The following is an 18,884-nucleotide window of genomic DNA, read 5'->3' on the forward strand; positions in this document are numbered from 1 at the left end:
CATACCCCATGACTTAATCCCCATTTAGTTGTATTACAGCCTGAATTCAAAATAGATTACATTTTTACTGATTTATTTTCCCACGCATCTACACACAATACCCAATACCCAAAATGAAATACAGAAATATCAAATTTACATACGTTTTTATTTATTTTTATTTTCACCTTTATATTTAATCAGGTAGGCCAGTTGAGAACAAGTTCTCATTTATAACTGCGACCTGGTCAAGATAAAGCAATAAATATTCACACCCCTGAGTCATACTTAGTAGAGTTGCCTTTGACAGTGATTACAGCTGTGAGTCTTTCTGGGGGAAGTCTCTAAGAACTTTGCACACCTGAATTGTGCAACATTTGCCCATTATTCTTTTTAAAATTCTTCAAGCTCTGTCAAGTTGGTTGTTGATCATCATTGCTAGACAGCCATTTTCAAGTCTTGCCATAGATTTTCAAGACGATTTAGGTCAAAACTGTAACTAGGCCACTCAGGAACATTCAATGTCGTCTTGGTAAGTAACTCCAGTGTATGTTTGGTTTTGTGTTTTAGGTTATTGTCCTGCCGAAAGGTAAATTTGTCTCCCAATGTTTGTTGGAAAGCAGAATGAACCAGGTTTTCCTCTAGGATTTTGCCTGTGCCTAGCTCTATAGTCCTTGCCAATGACAAGCATACCCATAACATGTTGCAGCCACCACCATGCTTGAAAATATGAAGAGTGGTACTCAGTGATGTGTCTAGTTGGATTTGCCCCAAACATAACACTTTGTATTCAGGACATAAAGTTAATTTCTTTGCCATATTTGTTGCAGTTCTACTGTAGTACCTTGTTGCAAACATGACGCATTTTTGTTGAATATTTTTATTCGATACAGTGACTGGCACACACTGACTGGTACACCTGTCTTCTCTCTCCTCTCTCCTCTCTAGACATTGAATGGAAGGACGACTGCCACTGGGTAGCAAAACTGCTCATCCCCCTATCTGAAACCTGAGATTTGAGTGGACCCCTCTGCTGCTTGAGAGAGAGAGAGAGAGAGAGAGAGAGAGAAAGAGAGAGAGAGACAGAGAGAGAGAGACAGAGAGAGACAGAGAGTGAGAGAAAGACGGAGACTAAGAGAGACAGAGAGAGACAGACAGAGGGAGAGATAGACAGAGAGACAGACGGATACACAAAGAGACATACATAGAGACAGAGGGAGAGATAAGACAGAGAGAGAGAGAGACAAATAGACAGACAGAGAGAAGAGAGATACACAGTCAGAGAGAGGAGGGGCATGAGGGTTGCCCTTCTCAGAAAAGTAACGTGTTGTCTCATCTGCATCAGTGTATTACCTACTGTGGTCCAGTACAGTAGCAGAGAAACGACATGGCCTCACCATGGAAGTCTGGAAGAAACTCCAAGGACATTGCCAACGTGATGCAAAAACTGCAAGGTAGATCTCATTCAATTGGGTTCTATTGGGGTACTGATACTTTGGATGTGTACGAAATGGCACCCTATTCCCTGGCTTATATAGTGCACTACTTTACATTTGGCCAGAGCTCTGACCAAACATAGTCCACTATATAGGGTATAGGATGCCATTTTAGACAAACCTTCTGTATATGTACTGTATGTATGCTGCGCCGTCTTGCTATTATTCTGATTCAATACCTTGGCTAGGTGCCCGCATGTCTGGAGTTTGTTCAATACTTTGGTTATGTGCCCGCATGTCTGGAGTTTGTTCAATACTTTGGTTATGTGCCCGCATGTCTGGAGTTTGTTCAATACTTTGGCTATGTGCCCGCATGTCTGGAGTTTGTTCAATACTTTGGCTATGTGCCCGCATGTCTGGAGTTTGTTCAATACTTTGGCTATGTGCCTGAATGTTTGGAGTTTGCCACGTTCCCCTGCATGGTAGAATGAACAATGCATTCCCAGACACACATATACAGACAAAGTTGTTGTACACTGTTCTATTCTGTTCTATATTATTCTATTCTATTCTACTCTATTCTACTATGTTCTATTATATTCTACTATATTCTATTCCACTATATTATATTCTACTTTATTCTATTCTATTCTATTTTAGTCTATTATATTATATTCCTCTCTATTCTACTCTATTCTATTCTATATTCTAATATATTCTACTATATTCTATTCTATTCCACTATATTATATTCTACTTTATTCTATTCTATTCTATTTTACTCTTTTCTATTATCTTCTACTCTATTCTACTATATTCTATTCTACTCTATTCTACTGTATTCTATTATATTATACTCTATTCTACCATACTCTATTCTACTCTATTTTACTCTATTCTACTCTATTCTATTATACTCTATACTACTCTACTCTATTTTATTCTACTCTACTCTATTCTACTCTATTCTATTCTACTTTATTCTACTCTATTCTATTCTACTATTTTCTACTCTACTCTGTTAAACTCTATTCTACTCTATTCTATATTATATTCTACTCTATTCTATTCTACTCTACTATATGCAATTCTAATCTATTCTACTCTATTCTATATTCTACTCTATTCTACTCTATTCTATTCTACTCTATTATATTCTATTCTATTCTATATTCTATATTCTACTGTATTCTACTATATTCTATTATATTCTATTCCATTCCATTCTCTTCTATTCTACTATATTCTATTCTATTCCACTATATTCTATTCTACTTTATTATATTAAATTATATTCTACTCTATTCTATTCTACTCTATTCTATTATTTTCTACTATATTCTATTCTATTCCACGATATTCTATTCTATTCTACTTTATTCTATTCTATTATATTCTACTCTACTCCATTCTACTCTATTCTACTCTATTATATTATATTCTCCTCTATTCTATTCTCCTCTATTTTATTCTATTCTATTCTATTCGGACACATCTCAAACAATATGCGGGGGCAGGTTCATTAAATAGTACACGCAAAACACCAGTCTCAACATCAACAGTGAAGAGGCGACTCCGGGGTGCTGGCCTTCTAGGCAGAGTTCCTCTGTCCAGTGTCTGTGTTCTTTTTCCCATCTTAATCTTTTCTTTTTATTGGCCAGTCTAAGATATGGCTTTTTCTTTGGAACTCTGCCTAGAAGGCCAGCATCGCGGAGTCGCCTCTTCACTGTTGACGTTGAGACTGGTGTTTTGCGGGTACTATTTAATGAAGCTGCCAGTTGAGGACTTGTGAGGCATCTGTTTCTCAAACTAGACCCTCTAAAGTACTTGTCCTCTTGCTCAGTTGTGCACCGGGGCCTCCACTCCTCTTTCTATTCTGGTTAGAGCCAGTTTGCGCTGTTCTGTGAAGGGAGTTGTACACAGCGCTGTCCGAGATCTTCAGTTTCTTGGAAAATTCTCGCATGGAATAGCCTTCATTTCTATTGGAACACAGGAGTGATGGTTGCTGGTAATGGGCCTCTGTACGCCTATGTAGATATTCCATTAAAAATCTGTAATTTCCAGCTACAATAGTCATTTACAACATTAACAATGTCTACACTGTATTTCTGATGAATTGTATGTTATTTTAATGGACAAAAAAATTGCTTTTCTTTCAAAAACAAGGACATTTCTAAGTGACCCCAAACCTTTGAACGGTAGTGTGTATTATTTTAAATATATATTTTTAAATATCTTCCTTATCTATTATTTCCCCCTAACCCAACCACCCCTCCCCTAATTGGAGTAAACTAATGAACAACAACACTTAGGCTTCTATGTCCAGTTTATACATACTATATACATTTTTGTGGACACAGTGTATTTTATATTAGTTATCTTTTTTATATATATTTGTCTTTAGTCCCACCCTTCAGCTACCCTCAACCCCTCCCATCTATCTTTGAAGACCATCCAGTTTTGATTTCTAATTGCCATACATTTTCCAATTGTGCTGTGATTTTTCACATAGTTCCTACAGATTGTAAATTAAAGATACATTTTTTTGCTAAGAGTAATATTATATTATTGATCGATTGACTATGTGTCACGCCCTGGCCTTAGTATTCTTTGTTTTCTTTATTATTTTAGTTAGGTCAGGGTGTGACATGGGGAATGTTTGTGTTTTGTCGGTTTTGGGTGATTATATGGTAAAGGGGGTGTTGGGTGTAGTGTATGGGTTTGTGTTGAGTGAATGTGTCTAGCTGTGTCTATGGTTGAGTGTAGGTTCTAGGAAAGTCTATGGTTGCCTGAATTGGGTCTCAATTAGAGACAGCTGGTTATTGTTGTCTCTGATTGGGAGCCATATTTAAGGCAACCATAGGCTTTAGCTGTTTGTGGGGAATTGTCTATGTATGTGTCTATGTTGCATGGTTTTTGCACTTATTCATTTATAGCTTCACGTTCGTCTGTTTGTTGTTTTTGTTTCGTTTTGTCATTCTTCTAATAAAGAGAAGATGTACTTTCCACGCGCTGCGCCTTGGTCCTCTCTCAGTCCCTTTGACTATCGTGACAGAATTCCCCACCAATGCGGGATCAAGCAGCGCGAAAAGCGGCAACAGGAGCAAGGCATCAAGGATTCATGGACATGGGAGGAAATTCTGGACCGTGAAGAACCAGGAGAATATAACCGCCCCAAAGCTGAGCTGGAGGCAGCGAAAGCAGAGAGGCGGCGATATGAGGAGCTAGCTCGGAGGCAGGAAAAGGATCTGGGCTACACTACTGGGAGGAGATCGACAGGTGGGCGATCAACCCAGGGAGAGTGCCGGAGCCCGCCTGGGATTCTCTGGCGCAGTGCGAGGAGGGATACCGGCGAATGGAGGCAGCACGACGAAGCGGTAGGAAGCCTGTGAGAAAACCCCAAACATTTCTTGGGGGGGGGGGGGCTTAAAGGGAGAGTGGCGAAGTCAGGTAGGAAACCTGCGCCTACTCCCTGTACTTACCGTGGAGAGCGAGAGTACGGGCAGACACCGTGTTAAGCAGTAGAGCGCACGGTGTCTCCTGTACGTGTGCATAGCCCGGTGCGGGTTATTCCACCTCCCCGCACTGGCAGGGCTAGATTGAGTATTGAGCCGGATGTCATGAAGCCGGCCCTACATATCTGGCCACCAGTGCGTCTCCTCGGGCCGGTTTACATGGCACCAGCCTTACGCATGGTGTCCCCGGTTCGCCTACATAGCCCGGTGCGGGTTATTCAACCTCCCTGCACTGGTCGGGTGACGGGGAGCATTCAACCAGGTAAGGTTGGGCAGGCTCAATGCTCAAGGGAGCCAATACGCCTGCACGGTCCGGTATTTCCAGCGCCACCTCCCCGCCCCAGTCCAGTTCCACCAGTGCCTACACCACGCACCAGGCTTCCAGTGTGCCTCCAGAGCCCTGTTCCTCCTCCACGCACTCGTCCTATGGTCGTGTCTCCAGCCCGGTACCACCAATTCCGGCACCACGCACCAAGCCTCCTGTGCGTCTCCAGAGTCCTGTGCATCCTGTTGCTGCTCCCCGCATTAGCCCTGAGATGCGTGTCCCCAGCCCGGTACCACCAGATCCGGCACCACGCACTAGGCCTAATGTGCGTCCCCAGGGTCCAGTATGCCCTGTTCCTTCTCCCCGCACTAGCCTGAAGGTGCGTGTCCTTAGTCCGGTGCCTCCAGTTCCGGCACCACGCACCAGGCCTACAGTGCGCCTATTCCGGCCAGAGCCATCCGTCTGCCCAGCGCCATCTGAGCCATCCGTCTGCCCAGCGCCATCTGAGCCATCCGTCTCCCCAGCGCCGTCTGAGCCATCCGTCTCCCCAGCGCCGTCTGAGCCATCCGTCTCCCCAGCGCCGTCTGAGCCATCCGTCTCCCCAGCGCCGTCTGAGCCATCCGTCTCCCCAGCGCCGTCTGAGCCATCCGTCTGCCCAGTGCCGTCAGAGCCGCCCGTCTGTCCCGAGCCGTCAGAGCCGTTAGTCAGTCAGGAGCCGCTAGAGCCATTCTTCAGTCAGGATCTGCCAGAGCCGCCAACCAGACAGGATCTGCCAGAGCCGCCAACCAGACAGGATCTGCCAGAGCCGCCAACCAGACAGGATCTGCCAGAGCCGCCAACCAGACAGGATCTGCCAGAGCCGCCAACCAGACATGATCTGCCAGAGCCGCCAACCAGACAGGATCTGCCAGAGCCGTCAGCCTGCAATGAGCGTCCAGATCCGTCAGCCAGCCATGAGCGTCCAGATCCGTCAGCCAGCCATGAGCGTCCAGATCCGTCAGCCAGCCATGAGCAGCCAGATCCGTCAGCCAGCCATGAGCAGCCAGATCCGTCAGCCAGCCATGAGCAGCCAGATCCGTCAGCCAGCCATGAGCAGCCAGATCCGTCAGCGAGCCATGAGCAGCCAGATCCGTCAGCCAGCCATGAGCAGCCAGATCCGTCAGCCAGCCATGAGCAGCCAGATCCGTCAGCCAGCCATGAGCAGCCAGATCCGTCAGCCAGCCATGAGCAGCCAGATCCGTCAGCCAACCATGAGCCGTCCAGCCAGGATCCGCCAGAGCCGTCCAGCCAGGATCCGCCAGAGCCGTCAGCCAGCCAGGATCCGTCCCTCAGTCCGGAGCTGCCCCTTATCCTGGTGCTGCCCCTTATCCCGGTGCTGCCCCTTATCCCGGTGCTGCCCCTTATCCCGGTGCTGCCCCTTATCCCGGTGCTGCCCCTTATCCCGGTGATGCCCCTTATCCCGGTGATGCCCCTTATCCCGGTGATGCCCCTTATCCCGGTGATGCCCCTTAGTCCGGTGCTTCCCCTTAGTCCGGTGCTGCCCCTTAATCCAGTGGGGTTAAGGTGAAGGGTGGCCATTTGGAGAAGGCTACGAAAGCGGGTAGTGACTATGGTGGGGTGGGGACCACGACTAGTGCCGGAGCCGCCGCCGTGGACGGACCCCCACCCAGACCCTCCCCTAGACTATGTGCTGGTGCGCCCGGAGTTCGCACCTTAAGGGGGGGGTTATGTCACGCCCTGGCCTTAGTATTCTTTGTTTTCTTTATTATTTTAGTTAGGTCAGGGTGTGACATGGGGAATGTTTGTGTTTTGTCAGTTTTGGGTGGTTATATGGTAAAGGGGGTGTTGGGTGTAGTGTATGGGTTTGTGTTGAGTGAATGTGTCTAGCTGTGTCTATGGTTGAGCGTAGGTTCTAGGAAAGTCTATGGTTGCCTGAATTGGGTCTCAATTAGAGACAGCTGGTTATTGTTGTCTCTGATTGGGAGCCATATTTAAGGCAACCATAGGCTTTAGCTGTTTGTGGGGAATTGTCTATGTATGTGTCTATGTTGCATGGTTTTTGCACTTAGTCATTTATAGCTTCACGTTCGTCTGTTTGTTGTTTTTGTTTCGTTTTGTCATTCTTCTAATAAAGAGAAGATGTACTTTCCACGCGCTGCGCCTTGGTCCTCTCTCAGTCCCTTTGACGATCGTGACACTATGACTTTTCAAATCACCCAGGAAACAATGTCTTGCTTGTAATGCACTGCCACTGAAGTGCTGCCTGGGGGATAGGCTATGGCAGTCTTATTACATTGGAGAGAATGACTCCTATTCATTCATCCCAAAATAGTGAATAAGGAACCTCTTGTGTTTTCTTGTTGTTGTAGTCTTTTTGGGAACTAAAGTTAAAGTAATTGATAATTTCATTAAGGTAACTGATGAGATGCATTTAGATAATTCCTGCAATAGAAGGAGTGGTCATCGAGCTACAAAGAGAAGCAGGGTTGTAGTTTGTCCCTAGATAAATGTAAAAAAAAAAAATTATATATATATATATATATATATAGTGCAATAAGTATTAATTCTCAGAAATGTGGCAGTTGGTTTCCAGAGCCACATATTACACATAGTTGGTGACATTGATATAAAAAAAAACATATCCTGTTTGCTCTAAATCACACAAAATGTTCACGAAACATCCTCACTATGTATACTGAACAAAAATATAAATGCAACATGCAACAATTTCCAAGATTTTACTGAGTTACAGTTCATATAAGTAAATCAGTCAATTGAAATAAACTCATTAGGCCCTAATCTATGGATTTCACATGACTGGGCAGGAGTGCATAGGCCCATCCACTTTGGAGCAAGGCCCACCCACCGTGGAGCCAGGCCCAGCCAATCAGAATGAGCTATTCCCCACAAAAAGGCTTTATTACAGACATAAATACTTCTCAGTTTCATCAGCTGTCCGGGTGGCTGGTGTCAGACGATCCCGCAGGGGAGAAGCCGGATGTGGAGGTCCTGGGCTGATGTGGTCTGCGGTTATGAGGCTGGTTGGACGTACTGCCAAATTATTTAAAAGAATGTTGGAGGTGGCTTATGGTAGAGACATTAACATTGAATTCTCTGGCAACAGCTATGGTGGACATTCCCGCAGTCAGCATGCCAATTGCACGCTCCCTCAAAACTTGAGATAGCTGTGCCATTGTGTTGTGTGAAACTGCACATTTTATAGTGGCCTTTTATTGTCCCCAGCACAAGGTGCACCTGTGTAATAATCATGCTGTTTAATAAGCTTCTTGATATGCCACACCTGACAGGTGGATGGATTATCGTGGCAAAGAAGAAATGCTCACTAACAGGGATGTAAACTAATTTGTGCACCAAATTTGAGAGAAATAAGCTTTTTGTGCATATGGAACATTTCTGGGATCATTTATTTCAGATCATGAAACATGGGACCAACACTTTACATCTTGCGTTCATATTTTTATATAGTTCAGTATATAAAAATAAGTTCTTCTTAGTCACTGTCTTGTTTTCGAGAAGTAGAGCAATGCTACTTGGGAAAGTGATAAGGTTGTCAGTCATCTCACACTCTGGTTGCCATGGAGCCCAACACTTGCTGCAATGGAGCAATCATAGCTTGCTATTACTATTTGTTATCTGAACTTAATGATCAGCATTAAACACAGTTTGTAGGAGTTTGTTTTGTTGTTACTTTGTTGTTGTTGTTACATGCTTAAGTGCAAGTGTCTGTAGGTCCGATATGACATGAATCAAGAATAATCCTAATTCAGCTCCGCTGCGTCTGCTGAAGGTTCTTAATTAATATGGTTCCTCCTCAGCTCTTAAAGTTCCTCGGAGAACTCTTGCTCGATAAATAGTTAAGTAGGGGGTTCTTGATGTGTCATCTACGGTTCTTCAGAATTCTAAAAGGTTCTTGAAATGTATGAAAGCCTGCAGACGTGTCCCTTTCATATCACACAGTAAATTGGCCAGTGTTACTTAATGTAGATTTTTTAGTGTAACATTTTGAGTGTTGATTAAGGATTTAAATTAACACTCTAAATAGTTAAATTAACACTCAGTGGTGTAGAATAACCTCAGTGTTGGTGTTAATAACCAGAGTTGAAGCTAAACCCCGCCTATCTGTCATTATCATATTTCTCAGCATGCTCTATTGCAGGTTGATTTTTAGAATCGTTTGTTTCAATATCTATGTTTTTGCATGTACATTGATTGAGTCATTATTCTTATGCTACTCAAATATAAATAATGTACATTTTACTAAACTGATCCAATCTGTTATTTGGACTTATTTCACCCATTACTAGAATGGTTGTTCCAGTTCACATGCTTTAGGTAGTCTCATTTAGGTAGTCTTCCCAACCCTGTCAGTTATTTTTAATGCAGGGTAAAATTCCAAATGTTTGATATCCCCACTCTGATTGGATTCCAGTTGGAATTACACATCACTTTGCAAGCCAGCATAATGTGACTTGCAGACCTGATATGGCCTGTAAACCATGAGTTTCACGCCACTGTATTAGAGTAAAACTTGGCCACGGTTTCCCAAACTCGGTCCTCCAAGGGGTGCACATGTTGTTCTTTGCCCTAGCACTGTAGAGCTGATTCAAATAATCAACTAATCATCCAGCTTTGATTTGACTCAGCTCTGTAGTGTAAGGGCAAAACCCCCACATTCACCCTTTGGGGTCCTGAGGACCGATTCTGGGAAACACTGAACTAGGCCCACAAAATATGAAATAATTATGAAATAATGTACAGTATTGTCTTAAAGAATCATCTTATTTCCATAAAATAAAGTGATGATTGTGTGTGGTTCTTCAAAAAAACATCCCTTTTAAGGTTCTTCAGAGAACCTCAAATGGTTCCCCTATGGCATCGCTCTGAAGAACCTTATTTGGTTCTAACTGGAACCCTTATTTTTAAGAGTGTATCAAAGCCAATCTTCAAATGAGAAATGTTTCTGCTCGCTGAAATGGAAGTCTATCCTAGGAAAGAGAACAGATCAATACAGGGAGTCTTTCCGTTGGTGTCCCCCCTGTCACAAGGACATCAGGTCATCACCACCACCCCCTGATAGGGCCCATCCCTGAATTGAGAGTCTAGGTTTTCATTGAGAGTGTGTGGTCCCAATTCTCTCCCTACCCCTTCCCCTTGGCCCCAACCCTTGGATGTTTGCAGATCTGAAGGGTCAAAAGCAGTGTAGTGATGGAACTCACAGGTCTGCAAACATCAAAGGGTTCTGGGTTAGGGGAAAGGGGGACGCGTAGGGAGTGAATTGGGACCGAATTTCAGCTCGTAACCTGCACCACTTGTGGATGTTTTGTCACTCTGATAGTAGGCGGATGTGTGTGTGGCTCGTTACCATAGTTACTGTGTTATGAAACATCTCTGTGTGTTTGTACCACTTCTGCCTATTTCTATGTCTATTCGTTGTGTGTGAAACTTGTTACCATAGTTACTGTGCTATGAAACACATGTGTGTGGTTGTGCCACATCTGCCCGATAACCAACTTCCTGCTCTTTAAGAGGATGATTTCCTGGGCGTCAGCTTTAGCTATTTCTAATCTATGTCAAATGTTGAAGCGATGAGTGCCAATAGGCCAGAACACCTGCCATTTGAGTGGGCAATGTAATCATCACAATATTTTTAGATAGAGATTCAGTCTTAAACTCTACAGAACAGTGTAGGTGCTGAGATGCAAAGTGCAACGATAATGATAATGTAAAATATGTATTTTTTTGTGATCCAATACGCAATATAATAAATGTATCATAATTTGGTTGTAATCCAGAGAGGTTAAACAAATTATCTAGATCCTCTATGAGGCTGTGGTGGGATCCAAATTGTGGATTTTAAAGAAAACATGAATCTTCAGCATAGAATGACACCTTTGCTTTTAAACTCTGGATTTTGGACCCCTTAATATTATTGTTGGATCTGATTTTAACAGCATATTTTTCATTGGCAATAATAAATAGATATGCCGATAGTGGACAACTTTGTTTTACTCCTCTTGACAGTTTAAAACTTTCTGAGAAATAGCCATTATTTACTATTTTACACATAGGGTTACTATACATAACTCTAACCCATTTTATAAGAGATTCACCCAAATTGATATATTTCAGGCATTTATATATAAACTCCAGTTGTACAGTACTTTATCAAATTCCCTTTCAAAGTCAGCTATAAATACCAGGCCTGGTTTCCCTGATTTTTCATAGTGTTCTATTGTTTCTAGTACTTGTCTTATATTATCTCCAATATATTGTCCATGTTAAAACCCTGTCTGATTAGGATGAATAATATCCAACAATACCTTTTTAATTCTATGCGCCATTCACTGTTTTTTCACTGTATTTGCGTTTTACTGTTCCATAAGGGGTAATTTTACCTGTTTTTTAAAATCTGATTCTACTGCATCAGTTACCTGATGTATAATACAGTTCCATGTAGTCATGGCTCTATGTAGTACTGTGCGCCTCCCATAGTCTGTTCTGGACTTGGGAACTGTGAAGAGACCTCTGGTGGGGAATGCATACCTGTGTGCAAGTAATTTAAACAGACAGCTCGGTACATTCAGCTCGGTATATCAGCATTCAACATCTCTCACAAAAACAAGTAGTGATGAAGTCAATCTCTCTTAGCTCTTCGTGTTCTTGCTACCCTGTTCTGAGCCAACTGCAATTTTTCGAAATCCCTCTTTGTGGCAACTGACCACACGACTGAACAGTAGTCTAGGTGCAACAAAACTAGGGCCTGTAGGACCTGCCTTGTTGATAGTGTTGTTAAGAAGGCAGAGCAGCGCTTTATTATGGACAGACTCTTAGCTACTGTTGTATCAATATGTTTTGACCATGACAGTTTACAATCCAGGGTTACGCCAAGCAGTTTAGTCACCTCAACTTCCACATTATTCATTATGAGATGTAGTTGAGGTTTAGGGTTTAGTGAATGATTTGTCCCAAATAGAATGCTTATAGTTTTGGAAATATTTAGGACTAACATATTCCTTGCTACCCATTCCGAAACGAACTGCATCTCTTTGTTAAGTATTACAGTAATTTTAGTTTTTGTAGTAGCTGACATGTATAGTGTTGAGTCATCAACATACATAGACACACTGGCTTTACTCAAAGCATGTCATTAGTTAAGTTTTTTACAAAGTAAGGGGCCTAAACAGCTACCCTGGGGAATTCCTGATTCTACCTGGATTATGTTTGAGGGGCGTCCATTAAAGAACAGCCTCTGTGTTCTGTTAGACAAGTAACTCTTTATCCACATTACAGCAGGGGGTGTAAAGCCATAACACATACGTTTTTCCAGCAGCAGACTATAATTGATCAAAAGCTGCACTGAAGTCTAACAGACAGCCCCCACAATCATTTTATCATCAATTTCTCTCAGCCAATCATCAGTAATTTGTTTAAGTACTGTGCTTGTTGAGTGTCCTTCCCTATAAGCGTGCTGAAAGTCTGTTGTCAATTTGTTTACTGTGAAATAGCATTGTATCTGGTCAAACACAATTTTGGTCGGCTATTTGAGCCAGTAAAGGAGGCTTTACTATTCTTGGGTAGCGGAATGACTTTAGCTTCCCTCCAGGCCTGAGGTCACACACTTTCTACTAGGCTTAAATTGAAGATGTGGCATTATCGTCCGCTATTATCGTCAGTAATTTTCCATCCAGATTGTCAGACCCCGGTGGCTTGTCATTGTTGATAGACAACAATACCTATTTCACCTTTTCACTGACTTTACGGAATTCAAAAGTACAATTTTTGTCTTTCATAATTTGGTCAGATATACTTGGATGTGTAGTGTCAGTGTTTGTTGCTGGCATGTCATCCCTAAGTTTGCTTATCTTGCCAATGAAAAAGTAATTAAAGTAGTTGGCAATATCAGTGAGGTTTGTGATGGTTCAGCCATCTGATTCAATGAATGGAGCCGAGTTTGCCTTTTTTCCCAAAATGTCATTTATGGTGCTCCAAAGCTTTTTACTATCATTCTTTATATCATTTGTTTTTGTTTCATTGTGTAATTTATTTTTATTTTTATTTTGTTTAGTCACATGATTTCTTAATTTGCAGTACGTTTGCCAATCAGTTAGGCTGCCAGACTTTTGCCTCATCCATCTCAACCATACAAATGTTCAATTCCTCATCAATCCAAGGGGATTTAACAGTTTTTACAGTCATTTTCATAGTGGGTGCGTGCTTATTAGTAACTGGGATAAGCAATTTCATAAATGTGTCAAGTGCAGCATCTGGTTGCTCCTCATTACACACCACAGACCAGCAAATATTCTTTACATCATCAACATATGAATCACTACAAAACGTATTGTATGACCTCTTATACACTATATTAGGCCCAGCCTTTGGAACTTTGGTTTTCCTAGATATGGCTACTATATTGTGATCACTACACCCTACAGATTTGGATACTGCTTTAAAGCAAATTTCTGCAGCATTAGTAAAGATGTAATCAATACATGTTAATGATTTTATTCTTGTGCTGTTTGTAAATACCCTGATAGGTTTGACTGACAACCTGAACCAGGTTGCAGGCACTGGTTACAGTTTCTTGAGTGGGCAGCTTGATGAGAGCCAGTCAATATTTAAAATCACCCAGAAAATATACTTCTCTGTTCATGATATCACATACATTATCAAGCATTTCACACATATTATCCAGATACTGTAGGCTACAACGCTACAGCACCATGTGAAGTAATACCAGGATTTATCCTCTAGTCTGCCCAGCTTCAGTCGTGGTTTAAAAGTTAGTGTTTCCTGTGTCAACATACATTCTCTGTCACTTGCCTTTGTGAAACATTTAGACTCAGACATTGAGACTGCGTACCATTTACACACTAAGAGAGGCTGCCTGCCTTCGCCTGAAACATGTTTGTGAATGGTTAATGAATTAGTATTTCAATTGAACCTTCATAGTGCTTCCCATTTAATTTAATCCAAACATTTAGCAGAATCAATGCATTAGGTTAGACTAGAGCATCATAGAATCCACCCAGGCCAACAGATCCTTCACTTTATAAGGAGGGTGAAGATGACACCCAGTCTCCTCTGATGCTCTCATGTTATCACTGACTTTTACTGCCAGGAGAGATGGGAGAGGAGAATGGTGTGCATGACTAGCCCAGCCCAACATGCCCCAGATGCTCTCGGTTTCAGAATGACTGAGTCATTGTGGTTTCCGCTTTTATAGCTAGTGATGGTGTGTCTGGTCTGAGGAGGATGTGAAGAAACACTGCCAGTGAACGGTTTGTGGTGGGCATGTCGCGTGTGATCACTACCTTCCCTCACAGGAAGCACAGTGATAGGCATAGAGAGAGAACCCATCAGACCTCATTCTGGTCCGTCACAATCAGCATTAGCAAAACACATATGCAGTTTGCTCTGAGGATGTGTGAAGTGGCACTGATATGTGTATGTCATATATATATAGAACTCTGTTACCTTTTATGAACAGGCATGTCTTCTGTTACATTAATGTTCATTTATGAGGAAAGTTTTGCAGGCTATAGGCAGGATATGTAGGCTCACGTCTCCTCTGTACCTGTAAGAGAGTGGTTATTATTCTCAGTCTCCAGCCATGAGATTATATCGGTCTGTAAACTGTTAGCTGTTTATCATAGAGTCTGTGATCTGTGCCCTGAGTGCACCTACTGTACTGGCAGCTGCTGCTGACACTGTCTGTCTGTCTGTCTGTCTGTCTGTCCGTCTCCGTCTCCGTCTCTCTCTCTGTCTCTCTCTCTGTCTCTCTCTCTGTCTCTCTCTCTCTGTCTCTCTCTGTCTCTGTCTCTCTCTGTCTCTCTGTCTCTGTCTCTGTCTCTCTCTCGCTCCCTCTCTCTGTCTGTCTCTCTCTCTTTATTTACTAATTTCTGTAGTTTGAAAGCTAAACACCAGATGTCCCTGTTTCCTGTGTAAGTTCAGATGTTGTCTTATCAAACTTAACTTGCTGAAGTCCAAGTGCTGAATCGGTTCAAGCCCTTTAACCCTATATCGTTATTCTATTCTTGTCAGAACTATAAAGTTCTGTTGCTCTCAGTTAAAGGGAGCAACAGAGGGAGTGGGCTTCAACAGTGATCCCTGGTGATCTGACTTCACAGCCTTTTTCTGTCTAGACAGACAGCAATTTCAAAAACTCTGATTTCTGAAATTCTGATCAACTGGCTTGTTTTTGTGTCAGGAAACTAAATACCACATGAATCAGATAATATACAGTTGAAGTCGGAAGTTTACATACAGCTTAGCCAAATACATTTAAACTAATTTGTTCACAATTCCTGACATTTAATCACAGGAAAATTTCCCTGTCTTAGGGCAGTTAGGATCACCACTTTATTTGAAGAATGTGACAAATCAGAATAATAGTAGAGAGAATGATTTACTTCAGCTTTTATTTCTTTCATCACATTCCCAGTGGGTCAGAAGTTTACATACACTCAATTAGTATTTGGTAGCATTGCCTTTAATTTGTTTAACTTGAGTCAAACGTTTTGGGTAGCCTTCCACAAGCTTCCCACAATAAGTTGGGTGAATTATGGCCCATTCCTCCTGACAGAGCTGGTGTAACTGAGTCAGGTTTGTAGGCATCCTTGTTGATACACACTTCTTCAGATCAGAGATGTTGCTTCAATATATCCACATAATTTTCCTTCCTCATGATGCCATCTATTTTGTGAAGTGCACCAGTCCCTCCTGTAGCAAAGCATCCACACAACATGATGCTGCCACCCCCGTGCTTCACAGTTGGGATGGTGTTCTTCGACTTGCAAGCCTCCCCCTTCTTCCTCCAAAGTTAACGATGGTCATTATGGCCAAACAGTTCTATTTTTGTTTCATCAGACCAGAGGACATTTCTCCAAAATGTACGATCTTTGTCCCTATGTGCAGATGCAAACCGTGGTCTGGCTTTTTTATGGCGGTTTTGGAGCAGTGGCTTCTTCCTTGTTGAGCGGCCTTTCAGGTTATGTCGCTATAGGACTCGTTTTACTGTGGATATAGATACTTTTGTACCTGTTTCCTCCAGCATCTTCACAAGGTCCTTTGCTGTTGTTCTGGGATTGATTTGCACTTTTCGCACCAAAGAACGCTTCTCCTTCCTGAGCAGTATGATGGCTGTGTAGTCCCATGGTGTTTATACTTGTGTACTATTGTTTGTACAGATGAACGTGGTACCTTCAGGCGTTTGGAAATTGCCCTCAAGGATGAACCAGACTTGTGGAGGTCTAGAATTTTTTTCTGAGGTCTTGGTTGATTTCTTTTGATTTTCCCATGATGTCAAGCAAAGAGGCACTGAGTTTGAAGGTAGGCCTTGAAACACATCAACGGGTACACCTCCAATTGACTCAAATGATGTCAATTAGCCTATCAGAAGCTTCTAAAGCCATGACATCATTTTCTGGAAATTTCCAAGTTGTTTAAAGGAACAGTCAACTTAGTGTATGTAAACTTCTGACCCACTTCTGACCCTTCTGACCCAATTGTGATACAGTGAATTATAAGTGAAATAATCTGTCTGTAAACAATTGTTGGAAAAATGACAATTAATTGTGTCATGCACAAAGTAGATGTCCTAACCGACTTGCCAAAACTATAGTTTGTTAACAAGAAATTTGTGGAGTGGTTGAAAAACAAGTTTTAATGACTCCAACCTAAGTGTATGTAAACTTCCGACTTCAACTGTACATGGCCATTACAACAGATCAAAGATTTTTGACCAAAGTTACTGCGTTTTGCCTTTGTAAGGCAGTACACTACAGGACACTCATTGCCAAAGGTGTCATCATGCTCTAAGATCACTTTAAGAACGAAATCAATCATTTAGATGACTTCTGCTCTGGGGTTGGTGGTTGTGTTTGTTCCTGGGTTTATCCTCTTCACTGGCCACTTAGGCTACATCCCTGTTGTAGTACTTACGCACCGTATGTCTAACTAAACTGAATGAAGATATTAACTGGAGAGAACAAGGCCATGTGTTTGTGATATCTATACAGGGCTCTACGCTGATATTTTTTACAAGGAGCACTCCTAAGTTGAAAAATGTAGGTGTACATAAAAATATTTAGGAGCACAATCAAAAATATTTGCGCTATTAACGATAAGAATTGCCAGCAATTACAATTCAGAGTTAAGGAGCACCAGAAACATTTATTTTTAAGAATTGAGATGTACACTGAAAAAAATATATATAAACTCCACATGTAAAGTGTTGGTCCCATGGTTCATGAGCTGAAATTGAAAGAAATCCGTACGCACAAAAAGCTTATTTCTCTCAAATGTTCTGCACACATTTGTTTCTATCCCTGTTAGTGAGCATTTCTCTTTGGCCAAGATATTCCATCCACCTGACAGCAATTTCTAAAACTCTATATATTCTGATCAACTGGCTTGTTTTTGTGTCAGGAAACTAAACACCACATGAATCAGATAATATACAGTTGAAGTCGGAAGTTTACATACAGCTTAGCCAAATACATTTAAACCTAGTTTTTCACAATTCCTGACATTTAATCCTAGTAATTAAACAGCATGATTATTACACAGGTGCATCTAAAATGTGCAGTTTTGTCACACAACACAATCCCTGCAGCATGCTGTCTGCAGAAATGTCCAAGAGAGCTTGTTGTTGACAGAAAATTGAATGTTAACTTCTCGACCATAAGCCGCCTCCAATGTTATTTTAGAGAATTTGGCAGTACTCCCAACCGGCCTCACAACCACAGACCACGTTTAACCACGCCAGCCAAGGACCCTCACATCCAGCTTCTTCACAGCGGGATCGTCTGAGACCAGCTACCCAGACAGCTGATGAAACTGTGGGCTTGCACAACCGAATCATTTCGGCACAAACTGTCGGAAACCGTCTCATGCAAGTTAAACTGCGTACTCGTCGTCCTCACCAGGGTCTTGACCTGATTGCAGTTCGGCGTCAATACCGACTTCAGTGGGAAAATGCTCACCTTCCATGGCCACTGGCATGCTGGAGAAGTGTGCTCTTCACGGATGAATCCCGGTTTCAACTGTACCGTACAGACAGAGTGTATGGCATTGTGTGGGCGAGCGGTTTGCTGATGTCAATGTTGTGAATAGAGTTCCCCGTGGTGATGGTGGGGTTATGGTATGGACAGGCATGAGCTACGGATAACGAACACAATTGCATTTCATTGATGGCAATTTGAATGCACAAAGATAATGTGACGAGATCCTGAGGCCCATTGTCGTGCCATTCATCCACCGCCGTCCCCTCATGTTTCAGCATGATAATGCACAGCCCCATGTCACAAGGATCTGTACACAATTCCTGGAAGCTGAAAATGTCCCAGTTCTTCCATAGCCTGCATACTCACCAGACATGTCACCCATTGAGCAAGTTTGGAATGCTCTGGATTGACATGCACGACAGTGTGTTCTACTTCCTGCCAATATCCAGAAACTTTGCACAGCCATTGAAGAGCAGTGGGACAGACATACCGCAGGCCACAATCAACAGCCTGATCAACTCTATGCAAAGGAGATGTGTCGCGCAAATGGTGGTCACACCAGATACTGACTGGTTTTCTGATCCACTCCCCTACGCTTTTTTCAAAGGTATCTGTGTCTAACATAATCATGTCTGTATTCCCAGTCATGTGAAATCCATAG

At 42.4% G+C, this 18,884-nt stretch overlaps 1 protein-coding gene across 2 annotated transcripts in view; it reads left to right on the forward strand.

Moving 5' to 3' along the window:
• The first annotated feature begins 968 nt into the window (after positions 1-968).
• LOC129813153 (nesprin-1-like) overlaps positions 969-18,884 on the forward strand; it is a 156,460-nt gene continuing 138,544 nt past the window's right edge. For both annotated transcript variants that reach the window (XM_055865385.1, XM_055865391.1), the window contains exon 1: positions 969-1,433. In XM_055865385.1, coding sequence (XP_055721360.1) covers positions 1,367-1,433 — 67 coding nt within the window. In that variant the 5' untranslated portion in view covers positions 969-1,366. The remainder of the gene's footprint in view (positions 1,434-18,884) is intronic.

This window comes from Salvelinus fontinalis, chromosome 16 (genome assembly GCF_029448725.1).
Source record: "Salvelinus fontinalis isolate EN_2023a chromosome 16, ASM2944872v1, whole genome shotgun sequence".
NCBI lineage: Eukaryota > Metazoa > Chordata > Actinopteri > Salmoniformes > Salmonidae > Salvelinus > Salvelinus fontinalis.